At 37.6% G+C, this 24,505-nt stretch overlaps 1 protein-coding gene across 10 annotated transcripts in view; it reads right to left on the bottom strand.

The window, feature by feature from the left end:
* Positions 1–534: 534 nt before the first annotated feature.
* Positions 535–24,505, bottom strand: part of NRG3 (neuregulin 3) — a 1,044,350-nt gene continuing 1,020,379 nt past the window's right edge. For 2 of the 10 annotated variants that reach the window (XM_027062437.2, XM_027062440.2), the window contains exons 7-10: positions 12,679–12,812; positions 8,018–8,191; positions 2,725–2,796; positions 535–2,483 (exon numbers count right to left, since the gene is read on the bottom strand). In XM_027062437.2, coding sequence (XP_026918238.1) covers positions 1,976–2,483; positions 2,725–2,796; positions 8,018–8,191; positions 12,679–12,812 — 888 coding nt within the window. In that variant the 3' untranslated portion in view covers positions 535–1,975. The remainder of the gene's footprint in view (positions 2,484–2,724; positions 2,797–8,017; positions 8,192–12,678; positions 12,813–24,505) is intronic. The other 8 variants (XM_027062444.2, XM_053207071.1, XM_027062445.2 and 5 more) reach the window with 6 other exon arrangements.

Genomic DNA, 24,505 nt, shown 5'->3' with positions numbered 1-24,505 from the left:
CTCTATATTTAAAATAATGTAAGTATAATAGGACAGTTAATGAATACCAAAACCTTTTGTTAAATATAAAATGCATTTCTACCAAAGTGTTTTTTCAATATTTGAGACCTTGAAGTTTCACTAAACAGTGTTGATAAGAAAACAATGATTTTTTTCCCTACGTGGCATATGTCTATTATTAAAGAATGTTCTCAAAGAGCAATTTGCTATGTATTTTAAACAGAAACAACATAAACTCAAGAAAGAATTGTATATATTCAATATTTGTTTCAGAAATTACATTCCCTTTCAAGGTAATGTGAATCTTCCACAAGGAAATTTAACCAAAGTCTTCCCAGACTGCAGTAAAAGAAATCTTTTATATACTTTCAAATACTGTGCCTTTTTATTTAAAACAGTGTAAACATAACAACTCAACACCACCAATAATTGGAAAAGACTGGTTAGGTGAACACTAATTTCCTTGAATGCCCCATGAAAATAAGGGTAAATAAAACAGACGAATCTTCAGGAGAAGTTTCAGTTCACCTCAGCAGTGGTAAAAATATTGCTTTATTCCAAATGAACATACAACACAATTTACTGTTCTTTTGGGGGCTTCCTGTGAACTGAAAAGTCTGGGCTTTGTGATTTCAACAATTTATTCTTTCCATATTAACCACAGAAGCCAATGTCTTGGTCCACAAATAGTAGACTTGCTACAAAATAAATAATAATGAGGATGATGAGAAAGCAAAGGGTAACTTTCAGTTTGATAATTGGCTTGTGTAAATAATTTAAGTACGCATGATTCAAAATAAACACACATCCTCAACTTGCCTTGTGATACTGATACCATTAATGAGCCAATTTTTGTTCCTCTCAAAAGTATTCACACCAGAAAATGATCTTGACATTGTCAAGAGTTTTAAAGGACCCCGCCATGCAAGTGACCTTGATTTAAGAACTTACTAACTGAATTTTACACTTAATGTATAAATTCAAAGTGAACAGATCTGAGAGGGAAATTTCTTTTCTGAATATTAAATTCCCTGATGTTTCAGAACAAATTTTAGCAAGCTTAATATGCACACACATGCACACACATACACACAATGAACACATGTGCATACAGCATACCTGTGCTCAAGTGAGCAAGCACATACAGACACACGCCTGTGCGCACGTGCACGCACACACACAGACACACACACACACACACACGCACAAAGGGCACGCACACACTGAGAAATGCTCCTTTGGAGACCCTAAACAATCTCAAAGAAAAACACTTCTTTCTATTAGCATGATTTTAGTGACATGACATTGTGATTTTTCTCGTCTCTTTTTCTATAATAATTTCACACCTCCCTCTGAGATTCTGTGCCTTCAAATTTCAGAGGAAGCTGGCACATAAGAGTAGCGAAGATTGTCCCCCAATTAGTCCTTCTATCTCCTACCCTCCCCCTTACAGAGTTTTTGTGCCATTCTTCAAAAATGAAATAGAAAACACTACATTTGTTGACAGGACATAACCTGTGATGAGGCTGTCGAGTGAATAGAAATTTAGGGGTTGGGACTGGCAAGGCAAATGGCAAGGGCCACTTGCTCACTGGCACGTCCGCCCTCAGGATACAGCTCATCTCTTTGAAACCAGGTAACTGCCAATGCTTTTTTATGAGGACACTGGTGCTGTGGGGCTAAGGGTCTGAATTACCCACATCTACTAAGAGCCAACGAGGCCGGTGTTGGGACTAACTGAAATTGTATTCAGAATTCTACCCAAAAGCTTTCGTTGTAAGCTTTATCCCTCCTGAAACGTTTCTTTCCCTTTAAAAAAATATTTTGTTAAAAAACAGTATGATATGAGGGCGATAGACTATTTGGTTTCTTCTAAGTAGATGCTCTTAAATTAATGCATATAAATAATTTGTATTTAATTTCCTCTCTTTCCTGTTGAGCAAAGCATAGAATGCACAGATTCCTCCATCTCAAGTCACTTGGTCAATGCGGAGTCTCTTTGTATTTCATTTCTTAAGACAAATTGTGCCTCTCTTTCTGATTTGGCCGTGGGACTCAGGGGGAGAAAGGCTGTGTTTTCACTTGCACTGTCCTCGGTTTCTACGCTGGCCAGTTCGTAGTCTTCTGACCGCCTGGCATCAGTCAGAATTCGGATCTGCTCCTGGACAGTTTCTAGCAATATTTTCACTTCTTGCTGTTCTGCTATAAGACAATCGCTGACTGGAATACTCACATTGACAATATCAGCAGAGTAGGAGTTTTTGCACCATTTGATGCTTTTGACTTCAGAAATCCCTGGCATTTGCATGCAGGTTTCCTCTAGACCCACTGAAGGGATGATGGGCACGGAACTGGCCCTTGTAGATGAATATCCCATCAGGTCCTTTTGATCCAAGCTATTAAAATAGGAATTTGTCTCTCTTGAAGGCAGTTGCATATTTATGGATGCATTTTGTTGGGTTTTTAAACCATTGGACGAATACCTGAAAAAGAAACCGAGTGTTACATATTCTGCTTTCGGCTGTGCTTCTTAGAGCAATATTCAGTCAACAAAGCACTTCCACATGCACCATCTCACTGAATTCTCACAGCAACCCCATGAGACGGATAATATGCTCCCAGTTAAACAGAGAAGTAAACTGAAGCTCAGATAGGTGAAGTGACTTGCCCAAGGTCACACAGAAAATAAGTGACAGACTGAGACTCAAACCCAGATCTTCTTACTTGAAGTCCAGGGATCTTTCAACACACCACAGCTGTATAGGCAGGTGGGGTATAGTCTTCCTGACCTCTATCCTAGAATACAAAGTAAATGGGGATTGAGCAGGTAAGTGTGGCCTTTCCATAGTGACAAACAGGAAACCCATAACGGCATTACTCCACTCCATCCATGTGACCACCCTCTCAGCCCTGGTTTAGTCTGTAGACTTGTGGCCACACTAGTTGGAGGCAATCAGGAAGCCCGACATCAAGCATCAAGGTACTACTGTCCTGAGTTTTACTGCTTCACACTGACTTTAGGGGGACCAAATCAATTTTCATTGGCACTCTATAGAAATGCCTCACTGTCAGACTGCTGAGCCTACAAATGGGAATGGAGGCATATGATTCCTCTCTGGGGATGAACGTGAAGTGAGATCCATTAGACAGATTATAGAGCAGCTTTCTTCACATGGTTTCTGGAGCCAATTTAGGTATTATGTTGGTGCAGGGCAACAGCTTGACAAGAATGCCAACGTGCCATTCCAAGTCCTTTGAATAATATGCCAGAATCTGGCTAGTCCCCTAATTGCCTGTTCACAGCTAGTGAATTTTCCAGTGCCAGAAAGTGGGGGCAGGTATGTTGTAGATTCACAGAAATGTGGTCTGGGATCTTGAACAGTAGTCTCAATTCTCTTGGTTTATTTGTCCTTAATTTAAATGTTAAATTAAACATTAAAATTTAAGCATAATCTAAACATATCCACCCTTTATATAATAAATCTTATTCCCCTTGTCTTACACCACAATGTAAATAAAAATCATGTTTATAAATGGAAAGAATAATTGCAATGAAGTGTCTTGCATACTAAACAGAGGTCTTTATTGTAAGGACACAAGTTAGAGCAACTCAGAAATCTGTCTCTCCACCAGACAGTGAAAATACATGAGGAACACATTTAGGTGTCTTTGCAGCTCCATCCTCTTTTACTATGCCTAATACAGACTTGGCAATCAATAAATCCTGATCGAAGGGATGCATGAATACATGAACAAACCTTCAAGGTAAATGCTCCCTTTATATCCCAGTTAATGTCCATTTCGAACATAATAACAGCTGACATTTGCAAAATGTTTTTAAAAAGCATGCTTATGTCTAATTACCTCATTTAATTTTTTAAAACATGGGTTTATTTATTATTATTACCATGCAGTGATGAATAAATAAACTAAATTAAGGGGCACTCAAATGACTTTCCTCAAATTATACCTTTGGTAAGAGGCAGAGGAACAAGTTAATCCTAAATTGTCTTATTGAAATTCTTCCTAGCAAAGCCAGAAATGAGTGGGCATCCCACGATGCACTAGAACACCTTTTTAGGGATGTATAATCTTTCTTACAATTACGATCTAATTGTATAGCCATGTACAAGGCAATTCCCTGGGTGGTCTTATTCCTTTCACATAAGTGTTATATGGCTGAAACTCTGACCCTAAAGTTTCTGATCCATGACTTAATTTCAACAAGAAAAAAGGGGGCAGATTTCAGGGCTTTGTGTTCTGTCCTCAGTGCCATCCTGTTAGCATCATTAATACGTATGAAGATATAGAATGTCTGCTTATTGCATTCACAGAGCCAAGAAATAGAATTGAGAGACAATTGTATTCCATATAGATAATCTTCTGGATATATCAATGGGTAGAATCTAACAGGTTGAAATGTGATGGTGATAGGTGCAAATTCTTATACCCGCATCTAAACATTGCTTGTTAAACTTGTTGGGTAAAGGCATAAATATCTCAGAGGATTTTAGTAAACTGTAGCTTCATGACTACGTTGGCATGACGATGAAATAATCAAAGGCACTTTGAGCCAAACTGGGGCAGCCTTCTAAATTAAGGACTTAGGTGAAAAAGAGGAATTGCAATTGACTTATGTGTCACCTCACAAGTCAGGTATGGGACACATGGCTGGCAATAACTGAAATCTAGAATGTTACCATAACATGGAGATGGCACCACAAACAATTAGAACTTTCCAAAAATGTAGATCTGACATGATTTTAAGTCCCAACACCATTACAAGCTCTGGAATTTTAAATCAATGGTAGTCACACTTTAATTTCTTTCACTAATTAAAGGAGGTGGGAATCCCCAGGGGGATTCCTCTGGCGACTACCTGAAGTAATGCCCCTGGGCTATTCAACCAGATCCACACTATTCAATCCTCTCTTCCTTCTCAGAGTTGCTGTGAGGGTCCCAGGGCTGGTATTTGAGAGAAGCTACACTACTCTCCAGAAGTTTAAGCAAGAGCGAAATTTCTAATGTGATTCTGGATCAGAAGACACTTCAGAGTTCTGTGTCCCTTAAGAGTCACAGACTCTTTCACAGTTTTGATCCATGAGCTTGTCATTCATTGACTATAAAATACTAGTTTGAGTCGCCCTTCCTCAGATCCCTCACCAAAGAAATCACAGTGCATTTCATTTGTAACTACATGAGCCAAAGCATCCTTTTAAAGGTGAAAAAATCCAACAGTTAGTCACTTGGTTTGATTCCCAGGGGTTCAGAAGCCAGGCCAAGGAATCTGTGTTTCTGTAGGGGACTCCAAGCCCTGGTTCCTGGAGCACATGGCATGAGAAGCAACTGGCGAAACTGAAGAAACCCACTTCTCCCTCCAGGGCCATACACTTAAGAGATTCCATGTACACATCATCCATGAATGTGATTTTCTGCACATTTCTTGCCTGGTTCGGTGGTTCATTTAGTCAGAAATGCTAAGTATTTAACCTCAGTTCTTTTACATGGGATATGCTACCTTGCGTTAGTCATTTAAACTCTGCTATCCTTAGTGTGTTCAGTTTTAAAATTCCCGAAGGATAACTTAAGTCTGTCAAGTTGCTAGCTAAGTGAGGTGGGTATGCAGTACAGTTTGGCTCCTTCTACTTTGAAGGTGGCGATTCAAGTTTTGTGATTCCATTTCTTTCTGTCTCGCATATGAATACATTAGTTTGATTTGCCTGACAAAGACTAGTTCAAAGCTCTGTAAGCCATTGCCATGGTCGTCAGGGGTCCATTGATGGGGGCAGAGAGGGGGAGGGAAGCTCCTGAAGAATGTCCTCTCCACCTCATTCCTTCATCAGGCTTCCCTAAGAAATGTGCTGGGTTCAAGCAGGGCTGAAGTAAGTACCAAGGAGGGAAGTCATATATACCAGGAGTCTTAACTAGCAGACAGTGCCCACACACTTGATAAACAAGCAGCAGATGGCTGATAGCTCTTGTAAATTCATTCACTCCCCCTCTGGGCTAGGGCCAGATTTGAAGAGGGCCTTTAGCTGTGAAATTCTATTACCAATCCCATTTCCAGTCCGGAGAGATGGTCAGTCCCCCAGGAGTGGAAAATAGCTGTTTTCAAGAACTGAGAATAAGATTGCTCCCTGAGATTCATTGTGCTGAGCATACAGTGACTTAGAGTCACCATTTATCAACATCGGGCGCATATCACACACAGGAAAATACATGTGGCCAGCCAGCTGGAGAGAATATTCCAAACCCAATGATGATTGAACCAAAACAAAACTACCACTATGCAGACAGTAAGTGTAAGTCTCCCTGGAGGTGGAAGACAAAGCAATACCTGAACTTGTGTGGAAATCTCTGAAGATTCGTGTATGTATGTTTTGAGCCTGTGCCTGGCACAGGCTCAGAGCATCCTTATACCCGGGACATATGGGATGATAGCTGTAACAGTGATAAATGGAAAGAAAGACACCACAGGCTGGGTTCTGTCTCTACCCTAAAAAATCTCTGAACTTGATTTCCCCTCACTTGTTCTCATTCTTAAGTAACAAACGTTATTAGTGACTTAAAAATCACTACCAGTGATAAGTGATTCAAGAGGAAAAGTAATTATGAAACATGATTAATTATAATTATAGGCTAAATGCAAGCTCCCTTTCCAGATATAAGGCAAAGAGAAATGCAAACTGCTTCTTGCCTCGCATTACACATTTTGGACAACTTGGCTGTTATGTTGAATTTGCAACTGTCACCCCAGATCTGTACCAAATGTATTTTACAGTTCATTGGGAATTGCTTCAAAATTACAAATGTCTTCCCAAGGAAATCTGTTGCTGAGTTTGTTCAGACAAGGCACTCCTTTATGTGTATCTTGCCGAGAAGAAAAGGCTCTCTGATAGAAGTCTCCTACCTGCTTTGGCCTTCAGTTTGATATGGACAGCCTGGAAAGATCAGCCAGTCCGAAGCAGCATAGAAACCTGGTCTGCCTTATCCAGAGTGATACAAACTAGATACAATAAGAACCTGGCTTGAGTGAGGGAACAGATTCCTGAAATTTCTGGAATGAACCCTGATTGCATGACTTTTGAAATTAATAATTCTAGACCAGTTCCTGTGACAATAAATGCTAGTACTACTTTTCTGCTTATGTGTCAGGTACAAGCCCTCTACACATGTACTGTTTAAAAATCTGTCCAACAACCCATAGGAAGGCTGGTACGATTTTGCTCAATGTATAGATGAGAAAACTTAAGCTCAAAAGATAAAATTTTTTCAAGGATGAGATTTAAAATCCAGTAAGTTTAAGTAAGGGCTACCATGTTTGACTGAACAATTTATGCCAATTAGGTGAATGGGGGCTAAAATTCATCCTCCTCCACTCACCATGCTATGAACCCTATGAGGTCGGTGTCCACTCGGAGGAAAGGGCACCTTTTGCACTGCAAGAATGAGTAGTAAGCCATGGTATCTGAAGCCCATCTTTCCACACCTACACCATAAATGAACCTAGAGATCTGACTTCAGCAGGTTGTGCTTTGACAATATGCTGCCAACTTTGAGTGAGACACACTCAAGAATTCTCTGGATGGAAGCACATACTATATATAAATACATTACAGGTTACTGTAATGGAGTATTGCCCGACAATGTTGATTAGAGAATTAACTATTTTTTTCAAACCTAAGAATGAAGGAATACATTAATCCTCTTAAGAAATCTCTATTTTTTTAAATCAAAGACAAATTTCCAGTTGTTTTAGCAACTATATAACATGTGTCTAGATATCTATACACTTACTTGCTCCCAGTGTTATTTTTCTAACATTTCCCTAATATCTATTTTAGTTGTACCTATTCTTTTAAGTTAGATTACCTTTTATGGAACAAATATGGAAGTAAGCATAAATAGACAATTAATGACAAAATCAATCAATATAACCCCAAGGAACACAATAACTCAGTTTAAAGTTAGAGCATTAACGATACCCTCCCTAAATTCCATTGCTTTTAAGACCTACCCTTGACAAGGTATCATATCCTGGTCCGGGATCCTTGATTCCTCAAGTTGCTGATATGCTGGTCCCACGATGCCACCCAGCCTACTTCGGGGCGAGGGGGGTGTCCTCCTGAAGGCATTCCTATGGAGCATACCACTCCTTTGCCCTGGGCTGCAGCAAGAGGAGAGACTCCTGCTGGGATGAAAGAAAACCAACATAGCAATAACCTTACAGGTGGCTGCTCAAACTTTTCTGACACTGCTTTTTCACCCCAGACACTCAAAATTCTAGGCTCCATTCATGACTGTAGAATATCTGCTAGGAGGAGATCAGAAGTTGGTGAATCCATTCACCCTCGCAGAAACTGAGACAAAGAGAAGTTCCCATGTTTCTGGCTTTCTAGTTTGAAGTACAATGGACTAAAACAATTGCAGCTTTCCAGCCAAAGATAAGAGGTGGGCTTAAGGAGTTCTCAAGCTCCTGATTCTCAGCCACCCTCATTATCCAGGATATAGTAGCTGCCTCTCTAATAAAAATAAAAATGGCTTTGTTATTAGACACTGACAAAAATTAAACACAGGAACCCTCAAAGGGATTCACAGGGAAAAGTTCACAGGGAAAAGTGTTAATGGTAGAATAAGTAAACCTCATTTGAGTTGGCATTGTTTCTTTACCATATGTGCTAAATTCCCAGTTCACTACCTCAGATTCTCCTCAATCTTGAGAAACTACATTGGTTTTCTTTTGAACTGGCTTTTAATAAACATCTGATTACATATTTTATTTGACTCATACATCCAAATACCCAAATAGCCACGTTTTCAGATGCCTTCAAAGGGCAAAAGGCATAAATGGGATATATCTTACGTGAGATTCCTACATAGATCATGCTAAACAAAAGCACTAGACTCTATAAAAATCAGTGGCTAATTTGACCAGTTATGTATCCCATACCCATTCCCATTGTCACGCCCACTGAATTTACCCTGCAACCATGGGGACAGTAAGAGAAACTCTGTTGTAGACATTTCATGAGATGCCAGTTTATGTGGTCAAACTGGTTCTGCAGTGTTCAGATAGTAAGTGAACTTAGAATTTCTTGCTGCATTCTCATTTAACTCTAAACAAAACAAAACAAAACAAAAAAAAGCCCTTCTAAAAATACCAGTAAAACCCTACAGAAAAAGATGAAAAATATTTTCAAAATTTCAGCAAACCTATCAAGTTCTAAAGGGACCAGCCTCCCAAAGTACTTTTACCCATATCACTACATGATTTGGAGTTCTGTAAGTTTCCATCCAGCAACATTACTGTTAGTTCTACTTAACAGATACAAAACAAAACATCTCAAATATTATTTGAGATCAGAGTTTGAGGCCTGACATTTGAGTCCCCATCGACCCTTTCCTAGTTTAGGCAAGGTGACTGATCAAAGTTGACATTCTTCAAGCCAACATTAGCTTCCTGAGTTTGTGCAGATACCAGGTCATACCTTGCAACATATTATACCTTCATTCGTTATCATAATATTTCCTATATGTTGACAGCATGGGACCTCTAGTTAGGTCTCCAAGCCAACAAGTTCAAAGAGTTATAATAGCTATTTCCCCCCTCCCTTCCGGCCTCTATCTGTATTATCCACAAGCTATTATGGAGTCCGTGGGGTACTTAGGCTGTGGCACTGGAATTAGCTGCATCTGGGGGTCATCTCAGGTCTGTGCATTACCAGCAGTGTGATACTGGGGGAGGAATTTCTACCAGAATTTTGAAGGGAAAGAGATGGTACTCTAATTTGGGTCATTTGGGGAGATTTTACAGCTTACAGACATGTCTTTAGTGTGTAAGGGGTGGGGGGGGGAGCCAACATGGGGTATATTCTGTATGTCCGGGCAAGTAACAACGGGAAGCTGTTACTATCCCTATAACTGAAGGGACAAAGGGAGGGGGGACTACCCCAATGGACAGGGAAGGAGAGTTCTAAGGAGAGGGCCACTTTGCAGGCACTGTGGCCCAGGAAGAGGGACCAGGGATGCAGTTGAGGGAACCAATCAGCGAGGGAGGGTGAATAAGGGCTGGGGCTGCTGTCCCCTTCCGCTCTCCCGTCTCTTGTCTGTGCCTCAAATCAAGCCAGCAGAAGCCAGAGGACAAGGGAAACTGCTGCTCTTTCAGGGCACAGGACAAGGCAAAAAGAAGTAAAAAATAGATACGGGTAGGAGAGGTGCAAAAGAAGGGTATCAGCATCACGCTTAAGTATTTTCATAAGACTGCTATAGGGCTAAAAGAGAGAAATTACACAACGTGTTTAGCATGGAACCTGGTGCGTAGTAGGTGCTTAAGCCATGAGTTCTCCTGATCTCTCCACCACAAGTGACAACCCAAAGGCCCGTACTAATCACTGAAAACCCTGGTCTTATTTCACTCTAAAAAAAATCTGCACATGTGCTCTCTATAAAAGAGTTATATGGCTAAAATATAATGTAGTACGTATGCCATGGCATAATAGATTTTTCTTTAAGAAGAAAGAGGATTTTTTTTCCTTTGAACTAAACATGAGAAATAATGGCTTTGAATTAATAGCTTTGTTATGAGTTATCCAAATAAGTCATATTGGCAGTGCACGAAAAGAAATTAATTATGCAGAGCCAGCCAAACTGTCACAACAACAATGTCTTCCAGTATGAACTAGTGACCCATCTTAAAAAACAGTTCCTCACCTATTGATCAATCAACTGTTCAAGCCTTCTAACCCAGTGGCTTTGGGGACGTTATAGAGCAGTTTGCAGGATATATAAATCAGTGACCAGGTTATCAATCATGAAAATGTTTAAGTCTACTGCATGTTTTACAAAACAAAAGCTATGATATATTAAACTATAATTTACAAAGTTCTAAAAGCGCTTTATAAATCAACCCTTGCCTATCTATCAGGACACAATGTATGACAACAAATACTGCAGTGCCATTGAACCAGACAAAAAGGAATACTTCTTAAAGATGACCTTATTTAATTTGTGAGTCTTTCCTAGAAATATAGTAGAAGCCAAGTTGAAGATGAGAGTATGCCAACAGACAAGGAGTAGGGGTAGGGTATTTGCAGCTCAAATACATTAGAAACTGTAATTCTTTTTCATTTCAACTTTAAAACATTGATGGCATCATATAGTACTAGAGTAATATTATACATAATTATTTTACTCGGCTGGCTGGAACACCACTTCAACATGTATTATAATCAGCAGGAGAAATGTTGTTTTGGAGAAAATATCCATCTTATAAAAGGCTGGTAATTTTGGACTTATTTTTCTAATTAAAGAACTTCCATTAGATCCAGTGAACTACAATGCTCTTTTAACAGGCAAATATCTGTAAATGCCTCAATTGATATAAGCCAGAACTGGTGGTTAATAAAAGCAATTATCCAATAGCCAAACATATTGCAATTCCAAGTTGAAAATATTTAAACCATTAAAAAAAAACTTAGCAAAACTTTGGTATTTCAGTATCTACTCTTGTAGAATAAGAAAAAAAAACACCATCCAATAATGTGGATTAGTATTGAGAGTGAAAACCTCTCAGTAAATGTGGTCAGCTTCAAGAAAAATCCTTTTTTAGGGGACTCATTGAGAGTCAAGGAAGAAGATAGTTTCCTTGTATAATGCGTGTTTCTGTCATGGAGGTTTTCAAAACATTGGCTAGATATGTGAAAACTAAGGGTCAACAATATTTATCTGTCATTGCTGGGAACAACTTTTTTTTTTAGGTTCTTTTTAAATGTATACTTGATATGCACTGTTATATCGATTTCAGGAATACAACATAGTGATTCGACAATTCTATACATTACTCAATGCTCACCACAATAAATCAATATTATTTTTTTATCTTATCCTTTTCTTAAATCTTTTCATATATGTTTTAAAAAAATGTTAAATACCATACTTCTCACTAAGAAAAGGATTCTTAAATCATTCCACAACGTCCACAAAGACTTGGGCTGTAGATTCAGTTGCATGTAAACATAGCATTAGTCCCAAACTTGGGCACTTGGTATGGAACAAAGACTTTCCATTTTCAGATTCTTGTGTGTAAAATGCAGCATGTGACTGGAAGATGCTGAAGAACTTGTTTGGCCTCAGAATGTTACACAATTGATAAGAGAACTTTATTTTGGGCTTTCTCCCCCAAACAGCCCGATTTCTATGGTCAGCTTGCAAAAGAGTGCCACCCCATTGGTAACATCTTATAAACCCAAGGTTAAGATCTGCCAAGCTTCCTCTCCCTGAAAAGTTTTCCTTGTGTGAGAACCATGTTAGAAGACCTGGAGGGTGTCACATCAGCTACCTAGGGAAGAATTAGTCATTAAATTTGCAGACGGTGATAAGGCAGGCTAGGAAAAGTCATGTTTTTAATAGTTTTTCAGAATGCAATTGTTTCATTCACTGGTCTGTGTCTGCAGCTTTGATGGGTGTTGTTAATAATTCCTTCAGGCTTCTTATAGGGACATTGCTGCCTGCTGTTATCTTTGGTTTACTTGCTGTGAGCTGTTTGAGCATCCACTCCATGGAGAACTATAGGGGAAGCAAGAACAATCATCTCTTCTGAATAAGATTGCCATTCCTTGGCATGTGTTGTCCAGCATAATATATAGTGTGAACGTGCCCATTCCCACCATGAGTAACTACCTGTACCTGTGGTGTTTGATAGATTGGCTTCCTCTGTCAGGAGAAGGGACCTCTGGGAATGACTGGGGGCCGGCAAAACTTGACTCCATCATTTTCTCCAATGCAGTCACTGGATGCCTTTCCGCCTTTGAATACTGTGGGAAACCACATGCACAGAGTTGAGCTGGAGGATAAGTTGTGAGAGGAGGGTCTATCACACCATAGCTAGATATGAAAAAGTTGCCGAACTTGCCAGTAACTTGTCCACTGGGCACCTGAGCAGGAGAATGATAGAGAAATCATTTGCACCCCATTTCTCACACACTGAGTAGTCTATGCCCTCCCTCCAAACATTCTGTGCTTAGATAAAGGTCCATCCAGGAGGGTTCTTCACTTAGAATTTTAAACATGTCTTCTCATTTCAATCTACACCCATGGCACACTGTGCCTGACAGGCAAGAATACAAGTATTTTTTATTCAGTGTACATTTTATACGCACAAAAAATTAACTAGTACCTGGACCAGTAGTAGTAGGGATTCAATAAATGCTGAATGAGTGAACCCCAGAAAATTCTCAGAATTATGGAAAATATTGATTCAGAGTTTCTGTCCACCAACCTCCACCATTCCCCTCCTTCAGCATTTACCAAGTAATTACTGTGTTTAACAAGAGAAATTTGTAAGCATTTCACTCTTTATTAAGCCTTGGTTTCACCTTTGTCATACAAGGCTCAGGAGACTTTCGGAAAACCTATAGAGGTGATACATTAAGAAAAACTTTGTCCCAAGGAAAGCATCACATGGCATCTCAACCAGGCAGCAAGTTGTCAAGTTTAATACTCTCTGGACACACAGCATTTGAACAAGCAACAAAGGCTACTGAGTTTCTTTTCCAGAAACTCCACATAAAAACTATCCCAAGAAATGACATTTTTAGAGTGCTAACCAATCCAGGGAAAATTTCAAAGTCTGTATATTCATATCTAATGTATGAACAAGAATTTCAAAGAACAATTAACACAGATGTGCAATATACATATGAAAAGGTATACAACTGCACATATTTTGTAAAGGGATAAAATTCAGAATAGAGAAATTAAATTTCAAGAAGATCTAGTAAAGTTACAGATCCAAGAAAAGTAGACCTGGTACAAATATGTTGGGGTACAAATTTTCAATATGTTCCAAAATATTGAATGTACACACTCTTTGATCCAGAATATTACTCCTAGGACTTACCATTATTAGTAAAATTATAAAAGTTCAAAATGATATCATCACTACCGTATGTCAGTGGTACAATTTTTCCTTTTTTAAAGTTTATTTATTTTCTTTATTTTTTAAGTGTATTTATTTATTTTGAGAGAGAAGGGAGGGCTAGAGTAGGGGTATAGAGAGAGGAGAGAGAGAATCCCAAGCAGGTTGTTAGCACAGAGCCTGGTTGTGGGGCTTGATTTCATGAACCATGAGACCATGACCTGAGCCGAAATCAAAGTTGGATGCTTAATGACTGAGCCGCCCAGGTGCCCCATTTTTCTTTCTTTCTTTTTTGTTTTTTTTTGTGTGTGTGTGCAATTTTTAATAACAAAACAGAAAACAACCATAAAAACAGTTAGAAACGATAGAAATACCCACAAATAAAAACTATACAACTATTGAAAAGAATAAAATCAAGGTATAAAAAAGTATGCCTAGGGGCACCTGGGTCGCTCAGTTGATTAAGTATCTGACTTCGGCTCAGGTCATGATCTTGTGGTTCATGAGTTCGAGCCCTGTGTTGGGCTCTATGCTGACAGCTCAGAGCCTGGAGCCTGCTTCAGATTCTGTGTCTCCTCCTCTCTCTGCCCCTCCCCAGTCATGCTTTGTCTCTCTCTTTTTTTCAAAAATAAACATTAAACAGTTCGCATAATATGAAGGCATTTGCATAAATAAGGAAAATGCAGCAGATACACACATGTTGTAAGTGTGTATGTATATATATAGAAACACACACATATATTTAGCTTTATGTATATATGTATTTATGTATATGTGTGTGTGTGTGTGTGTATATACACACACAAAAACATATATAGATTTTGTATGTGCATATATATTTCTGTGTGTGTTTGCATGTGTGTGTGTTTCCCATGCAACCACACAGGACACAGATGAAATAAAAAAAGGAAAATACACTATGAACTGGATGTTTTCCTTGGGGAAAATGTGTCAGTGGATATGGGCTATTGAGACTAGGCAAAATGTCAAGGTTATGTATCTAAACTTAAGATGGCAATCTCTCAATGTTTGCTTTTTTAAGTACTTCCAAAACAAACCACATAGTGGCAGTAATAACCATGTCTTGACTCATAATCTACAAAATGGATTTAGAGAAGTTGGTCAGACTTTTTGCAAAATGGAGTAAGTTGACACAGAATAAAAAGAAGATATGGAAATAATTTGGAAAAGATGGTTATTGTCAATAATCCAAAATTTTAAAGATCCAAAAATGATGTAAATACCTTCATGTGTGCTTTTTTTTTGACTGATTAATGTCAATTATTACAAACCACCATGGGAAAAGTGAATTGAATGGACATGTTACTGGAATGTAACCAACATTGTGACCTTCCATTTGACTTTCAGGTTTTATAAAAGACTGACTAGGGGTTTGTTTGATTGTTTGGTTTTTAATCCCAATTTCTTTAACATTTATTTATTTTTGAGAGACAGAGAGAAGCAGAGTATGACAGGGGAGGGGCAGAGAGAGAGGGAGACACAGAATTTGAAGCAGGCTGCAGGCTGTAAGCTGTCAGCCCAGAGCCGGACGCAGGGCCCGAATTCACAAACTGCGAGATCATGACCTGAGCCGAAGTCGGATGCTCAACCGACTGAGTCACCCACGCGCCCCTTTAATCCCAACTTTTAATAAATTCATTTAGAAGACAAACTTGCTTGGAAGGCTCAGCTACAGAAACAAGTGATATAATCTAGAGGTATCTGTGTCAAATGGAAGGAGGTAAGTCTGTGCTCCTCCAGAGGTCTGTGGGGGCAATATCAACCAAGTGTTTCTGGAGCATCTAGATTTTCTAGAGAAATCACTGAATCATTGAAAGTCAGCAAGCCATTCATTTTTTTTTTAAAGCAATGTATGCCAAACAGACTAATTATGTGTTGGGGCCATTAGTTCAGAGCCTCTGCCTTTTGGGTGTGTGTGTGAAATTCCAATTGGTTTTTATTTTATTTTCCAGGGTAGTTAAAATACAGTGTTATATTAGTTTCAGGTGTGCAATATGGTGATCCAACAGTTCCATGCATTACTCAGAGCTCATCAAGATAAGTGTGCTCCTAATCCCATCACCTGTTTCATCCATAAGGCACCAACCTCCTCTCGGTTTGTTCTAGAGAATCTGTTTTCTGGTTTATCTCCTTTATTTCCTTTGTTTATGTATTTTGTTTCATAAATTCCACATGTGAGAAAAATTACATTGTATATGTCATTCTCTGACTTATTTTGATTAGCATTATACTCTCTAGCTCTATACATGTAATTGTGAATGGCAAGACTTCATTCTTTTTTATGGCTGAATAATATTCCTGTGTGTGTGTGTGTGTGTACACATACCTCATATTTTCTTTACCCATTCTATGGACAGACACTTGGGCTGCTTCCATAATTTGCTTATTGTAAATAATGCTACAATAAACATATGAGGTGCATATAGCCTCTGCTTTGAATGAGATTTTTGATCATGAAAGCTAAAAGGCTCTTTTTCAAAACCCTGGATGAAAGTTTTGAATAGACTCAACCTCTTGGTTTGCTTATTTATAGTATCTATAATAGATAATATGTTCTAAATCTTTTCTTTCAAATGCTTGCATTGTTGTCATACAGTTGCTTTCAATTATACTATTTTGGTCAATTAACACAAATTTATTTTCAAAATTTATTATTTTGGATTTTTCCTCTCTCACACAGACTTTATGAGAATCTTTCATTAGTGGCTATGCTTAACATGAGATTCAGGTTTAAGTTGCTGTATTCCTATCCAGGGTTGGTTGAGACATATGGAACACTAAAAATATACAAATAATTTGGTAATCCTTCAAACTAATATTCTATACATATTGGTTCAAATGAATTTAGAGATATATTCCAGTTTACAGTTCTGACAAATAAAGAGCTTAAAAATTGTCATTCCTGTCCCTACAATAAGAAAAAAGCTGAACAAACTGAAAATCAATGACTGTTCTTATAGCCATTCAGTAATTGAAGTTGCATGACAAACCACCACTCTGAAATCTGGACAGACAAGACAATACAAGAACTATGGTCAAGATCAGCTTACCTAGAGCAGAACAAAGAACCAAAAAAGAGAAAAAAAATCATCTCATATCTGACATGGGTAGGGTGAAAGTAACCATTTTGAAATGGCTGTTTCTACATGAAAAAAGACATTATCAAAGCATTATATCACCTGAGGGAAGAGTTTCCCCCCTGAGTCCCTGATCCTGTAAACTTCCTGTCTCACATAAGGGGGAAAAAGTGAAGAAACACTTCTCATGGTCATAGGCCAGTAAAAGAGTGAAATATTATCATAAGATTATAGATGAGTTCCCCTCTACCGCTCCTTAACACCACATCAGTAGGACTCCTCTATAATAACAGTAGATTACAGCTGACAAATTATAAGACACACACTCTATTTAAGAAGGAGTTCTTAGGAGAACCCAAAGACACAACTAAAAACAAAACAAACAAACTAATAAAAGACATTAGCTGATTTTAAAGCCCCTGGCATCTATAGCTAAAGCAAACATTAAATGAAACCCAGTTGCTATCCAGATTAACATAGAACCTACACTAAACATGTATTTACCTGAGGTCTACTCAACGTATCATGTTTACCTTTTAACAAAAAAATCTAAAGGCATACTAGAATATACGTATATTTAAAAAATGAAGTCTGAAGAGACAAAGTAAGCACCAGAACTTGAATCAGGTACCATAAAAGTGTTGGCATGATCAGACATGGAATTTAAAATAAGCATGATAACTATGCTTAGGGCTGTGAAGGGAAAGGTAGACAGCATGCAAGAACAGATGAGTAATGTAAGTGGAGAGATGGAAACTCTATGAAATATTCAAAAGTAAATCTAGAAATCTAGAAATAAATAAAAAATGCTGTAACATAACTAATGAATGCACTTGATAGGCTCATCATCAGATTGGACACAATCGAGGAAAGAATCAGGGGAGCTTGACTATTAATCAATAGAAACTTCCTGAAATGAAACACAAAACAAATACTGAATATTAAAAAAAAAAAGGAAGAAAGAAAGGAAACAACGAATGATAATACTGAAAACTATTGAGTAATTTTATATAGTATAACATAAGCATAATTGGAGTTCCTAAAAGAAAAGAAAAAAAAATGGAGCAGGAAAAAGATTTGAAGGAATAGTGAATGAGAACTTTCCAAAATTATTGACAGACATCAAACCATAGATACAAGAAGCTCACAGAATACCAAAAGACCATCCAGAATAAATACCAAAAAAAAATCTATATCATAGCATATCATATTCAAACTGTATTTTTAAAAGGAAAAAAGAAGAAAGAAAAAAATAACACAAAGATAAATGCTGAAAACAAAGTCAAAAATTAAAAAAATAAATAAAACCTTGTTTATAGAAGAAAAAGATAAACAAATACCGTGGAATTCTAACCAGAAATCATTCAAACAAGAAAAGACAATAGTAAAATACTAAAAGTGTTAAAAGAAAGAAATAGGGGGTCATGGTTGGCTCAATCAGTTGAATGTCTGACTCTTTGATTTTGACTCAGGTCATGATCCCTGGGTCATGGGAATGATCCCCAAGCTGGACTCCATATGGAGCCTGCTTGGGATTCTCTCTCTCCCCAACCCTCTCTACCTCTCCCCTGCTTGTGCTTTCTCTCTCTCTCTCTCAAATTAAAAACAAAACAAAACAAAAAACACCAAACTGAAAATATATCTCTGGTTTAATTATCTTTCAAAAATAAAGGAGAAATATAGATTTTCTAGACCAACCAACAAACAAAAAACCAGCAGACCTTAATTTCGTCACCAGCAGACCTTAATAGAAGCTCTTCAAGGGGAAACAAAATGATATAGATCAGAAACTCAAATCTACATAAGGAAGGAAAAATGCCTAGAAGTAATAAAAAAAGTACATTAAAATATTTTATTTTTCTTATTAATAGATCAAATAGAAAAATGTTCAAAATAATAATATATTTTTGATATAGTATGTACATAAATTAAATGATTGACAGCAATTTTATAAAGAACAGGAGAAAGGAATTGAGGATACTCTGTTATAAAATACCTGGATGAACCATGAAATGGTAACGTGCTATTTGAAAGTGGACTTAGATTAATTGTAAATCCATATTGTCAAATCTTGGGTAACCACTAACAAATTATAAAAAGAAGTATAATTGGGATGTTAGGAGAGGAAAACAAATGGAATCATACTAAATAACTAAAACCAGAGAAGGAAGAAACAGAAAGAACAAAAGAAACCAAGAACAGGTGCAATATCAATATGGAAGATATTCATTGAACTGTATCATTAATCACTTTAAATATGAATGGTCTAAATACATCAATTAAAAAACAGAGATTGGGGCGCCTGGGTGGCTCAGTTGGTTAAGCGTCAGACTTCAGCTCAGGTCATGATCTCACGGTCTGTGAGTTTGAGCCCCGTGTCAGGCTCTGTGCTGACAGCTCAGAGCCTGGACCCTGCTTCAGATTCTGTGTCTCCCTCTCTCTCTGACCCTCCCCTGTTCATGCTCTGTCTCTCTCTGTCTCAAAAATAAATAAACATTAAAAAACAAAACAAAACAAAAACAGAGATTAAAAGCCTGTATGAGAAAACAAAACCCAACTATCTGTGGTCTACAAGAAACCCACTTTAAATATATAGGTCAGATAAAAGTAACAGAGGAGATAAAAACATGTTATACTAATAGTGATCAAAAGAAAGCTAGAGTAGGTATAATAATTTCAGACAAAGAAGACTTCAGAACAAGGAAAAGTATTAGGGATAAAGAAATATTTAAAAAGTATCATTTACCTAATGATAAGGGGGCCAGTTCTCCAAAAAAAGATAAAACAGTTCTTAATATTTATACACCTAGCCACAGAGCATCAAAATACATAAGGCAAAAACTGGTAGAAGCTCAAGGAGAAACCGACAAATCCTCTATTATACTTGGAGAGCTCAACATACATCTATCAGTAACAGAGGTTTAGCAGGCATAAAATCATTAAGGATATAGTTGGGCCACATGGCATGTTCAATCAACTGCATCTAATTGATATTCATAAAATACTTCTAAAACAGCAGACTACATGTTTTTTGAGCTCACATTCATCCAGATAAATCGCATTCTTGGCCATCAAATACATCTTAAGAAATTAAAAAAAAATTGAAATCATAAAAAGTATATTCTCAGGCCATATTGAAATTAAGCTAGAAATCAATAGGGAAAAGACAGAAAATCCAAAAAACTATTTGGAGATTAAACCACATACTTGTAAATAACAGAAAGATCAAAGAAAATGTCACAAGAGAAATTTTAAAATATTTTTAACTAATTGAAAATGAAAATACAACATATCAAAAGTTGTGGGAGGTAAAGGAAGCAGTGATTAGAGATAAATTTGCAACATTAAAGCCTTATATATGAAAAGAAGAAATATCTAAAATCAGTAATCTGAATTTCCACTGAAGGAAGCCAGAAGAAGAAGAGTAATTTAAAACTGAAACAAGTAGAAGAGAAGTAATAAAAGTTAGAGAAGAAATTAATAAATTGAAAACAGGAAAAGAATAGAGAAAATCCACAAAAGCAAAGCTGATTCTTTGAAATGATCAGTAACATTGACAAACCTCTGGTCAGTCTAACACAAGAAAAAATAAAAAAAAAAGGAAAGAGGGGTGCCTGGGTAGCTCAGTCATTTAAGCATCAGACTTTGGCTTTTGTTGTGACCTCACGGTTCATGGGTTTGAGCCCCGCATCAGGCTCTGCGCTGGTGGTGTGGAACCTGCTTGGGGTTCTCTCTATTCCTCTCTGCCCCTTCCTCACTTGCTTTCTCTCTATATATATATAAATAAATAAGTATACTATAAAAAACAAAAAGAAAAGATTTTCAATAACAGAAGTGAAAGAGATGCTGTCACTACTATTCCCACAGACAGAAAAAGGTTAATATAAAGGAACTCTATGAACAACTCTATGCCCTCAAACATGATATATTGTTGAAATGGACCAGTTCTTTGAAAGACACATGTCATCAAATTTCACACAAGGGGAAATAGGCAAATTTAATTGCCCTATATCTATTAAAGAAATCTATCTCTTAACAAAATAAGTATTATTTAGGAGATCTGGAGATCCCAGGAAGGCATACCGACTACTAAGAGAAATGAACTGTATTACAAACATATGAAAGAACATTAATGGGAGGTGGGTATCAGGGATATGCTATCCCAAGTAACTTTGGAAATGAGTAGAATCTGTAGACTGAAGGTAAAAAGCACTGCACATAAGCACTATCTGGTTGCTAGATATATCTTTGATCTGTCTGCTGAGAGGGCCTAGAAGAAAGGACATACTCAAAACCAAAACCTCCAAAAAACCTACACTGAATTGATTAAACATATCAAAAGGAGACAAAGACCAACTGAAAGAGACACCAAAGCCAAATCTGAAAGAAGTTGATATAAAATAAGAAAAAAGTATTTATTGAATTATAACTCAAATTATAAAATAAATATCCATAAGTTCAGACTCTTAGATAAATAATGGAATAAATAAATGAGGAACAAGAGATAAACTCTTTGCAGTAGCATTCCACATAATGTATGTAGATAATCTGCCTTCACAAACGGGGAGCACTACTCTTTAAGTGTGGGCTACACAGAGTTACTTCCTTCCAAAGAGAACTCTATAGAAAGGGGAGGGAGAGTAACATCACACTGGAGACTCCTAGCAATTATTACCTCAGAGGACAATGGAATCACCAACAGTGATTAAGTCAAACTGATAATGTGTGATTTTGATATGAGCAAATGATTTGGCACTTTATCTCTGTTGTCTTTCTCCCTGCACCCCATAACCCCAATCTAATCATGAGGAAAACATCAAACTAATGCCAGTAGAGAAGCATCCTACACAATACTTGACCAGTACTCGTAAAAACTGTCAAAGCCACTAAAACAAGGAAAATCTGACAGTCACAGCCAAGAGGAACCTAACAAGAAATGACAACTAAATGTAACATGGCATTCTGGATGAAATCTTGGAACAGAAGCAATTAGGTAAAAACTGAGGACATCTGAATAGACTATGGATATGAGTTAATAACAATGCGTGTCTGTGGGTTTTAATTTTAACAAATGTACCATGCGGGTGTACAATGTTAATAGGAAAACCCGAGTACAGGGTATATGAGAACTTATTGTACTATTTCTGCAACTTTTCTGTAAATCTAAAACTTTCCCAAAAAGAAAATCTACTTTAAAAATAAAAAAATAAAAGAATTTTTAAAAAGCAAAAAACACACATGAGAACAAGAAGAAGGAGTGGGGAGGAGGAGGAAGGGGTGGAGGAGGAGGAAGAGAAGAATTATTATTTAGAGACTGAGCCTCCCTTTATTTTCAGCCATAGGCTCTGAAGGTGTGTAATCCACTCAGCAAAACAGCTAGTTTGCACCAACCTCCTTAAAAGTAGCTTAACTGACCAGGATTATAGCCTTTGGACATTTTATGCTCTATGCTGAAAGCATTTATTATGGCCCCTTCCAAAATTTATACATTTCCACCCCTGGAAGGAGTTATGGGCTGCACAATTTTATCCATCAGATAATATCTCCAAAAAGCTACCTGTCTGGTTCTTTCCATTAACATTTCTGTACAATGTTACAAAGATGGTAGTTGATTCCATGTTCTTTCCTGGCACTCATGCAGATCTTGACTTTTTGTGTGTATACATGTTTTGTTAAAATCTCATTCAGTATAATGTACAAAATGTCACTTTAATACCTCATAAGGAGATGCCTCAGTCCTTTCACTAGCCCTTTCAACATGAGCTGAAACAATTTCCTTTTAATCATGCACAGAGGCCCTGGTCAATACTGTTATCTCTTAGGGAAGCACTCAACCCGACTGGCTTTCCTGAAAGCCCACCTTGTGGCTGCTTCTGGGTGCTGAGGACATCCACTGTTGTTTGCACCATCACCTGCCTTGCTCCTAACACATTGTTGATGGTGCGCTGAAATCAATAGACCTGTCAAATGAAGCAGGTGCATGTTGGAAGTAGAGCAACGATGTTTCCAGGTCTGCCCAATGCACGCAGCAGGAGTCAGAAGGTTAAATAAAAGCATGTCTGTGTTGGAAAGCAATGATGACACAGCTGATAATCACCTGGTCTGGAACCCCAGGCAATAAAGGCAGGAAGGAGGTTATTTTTAAATGGTTTTAAATGTCTGTCTCTCTGCATTGCTCCCAGGTCATCTATGTCTGTCTCAAAAGGTTCTTTACTAGAAGTCTGACTTAGGAGCCCAGAGCATGGTGAAAATCAGCAGTTATGGGATAATTCAAAGTGTGATTTCTTATGCAAGTAATTAAAAACAATTTGACTCCAGCTGTTATGCTGGGAATTTCTGCACCATATCCCAAGCAGGAAGAGCTATACAATTGCAGTCAAACTTCAACCCATTTCCATGGAAACACTCTTTCCACACACTGGGCACAGCAAATACTCCTCCTCACCCCTACCACCTACAACCCACCATCCCACCTCAACCAAGTGCCCCATTCATCTAGGTGAATTGAGCATGTGTCATTATCATTCTGTTTTCTGAGAGAGCTCTTTGCTATTACTATATTGTCAGATCAGCTCTCAGACCCGCCTTCCATAAGCTCTGATGGGACTGTTCACTATTGACTGGAAGCCTTGGCACATTTGTTTGTGGGATTCTATCACTTATCATAATCAGTAAGGACATTGTCATTTAGAGTTATCATTGTATACCTTGCCCTTAATATAGTGCCTAGTCCTTACTAAATATTTAATGTATATTTGAGTAGGTGAATGTATGAATCTATAATGAATCAACAAGTTAAAATTTGATATTTAAAACAAGACATCATGTTTTAGACTAGAACTATTCAAAGTTAACTTTGATTCATGCTATAAAGAATTACCTTTTCTGACCAACCCCCTTCAAACTATCTGATGAACTTCAACTCACTCCCAAGACTCTGTTCCTATGTCACATATTTTGGGCAGGATTTATTATTCCCCCCAGACAATTCCGGATGTCCTTTTCCATTCTCTAATAGCACATTGACTTAATGTGTCTACATCATAGAAAAACTGCTGTGTATGCTTACTCTCTTGTTTCTACCACTATCCTGTGAGCTCCTTGAGGCCAAGATCCATCTCTTCTGTTTGTATTTTTCAAGCTCTTCATTCAGTGCACAGCATAGAGAAGTGTTCAGTAAGTATTACAGAATAAATGGATGCCTCTCTCTACCAATTTTCAAGGCTGTGTTAGGCATTAAATTCTTATTATTCTCCTTATGGATGCAAATATTATCTTCCAATTCTTCCTCACTGAATGTTCCTCCCATATAAACTATCTTTCCTAAGATGGTTATTGAAAAAAAGGTGGGAAGGGGTATATAATTTTAGTCCCTAACTTTTTACTTACATATATTTTCTCTTGATTTTAGGAGAGAGGACTGGATCATCTCTCTTTTAATGACTTCTCTTTCTGATCCCTGAATCAGGCTGAGAAGTGTCACTCCCTTGGC

The sequence above is a fragment of the Acinonyx jubatus genome, chromosome D2 (assembly GCF_027475565.1).
Source record: "Acinonyx jubatus isolate Ajub_Pintada_27869175 chromosome D2, VMU_Ajub_asm_v1.0, whole genome shotgun sequence".
Lineage (NCBI taxonomy): Eukaryota > Metazoa > Chordata > Mammalia > Carnivora > Felidae > Acinonyx > Acinonyx jubatus.
Note: the sequence above shows the minus strand (reverse complement) of the source record. Positions and strands in the feature narration are given on the sequence as shown.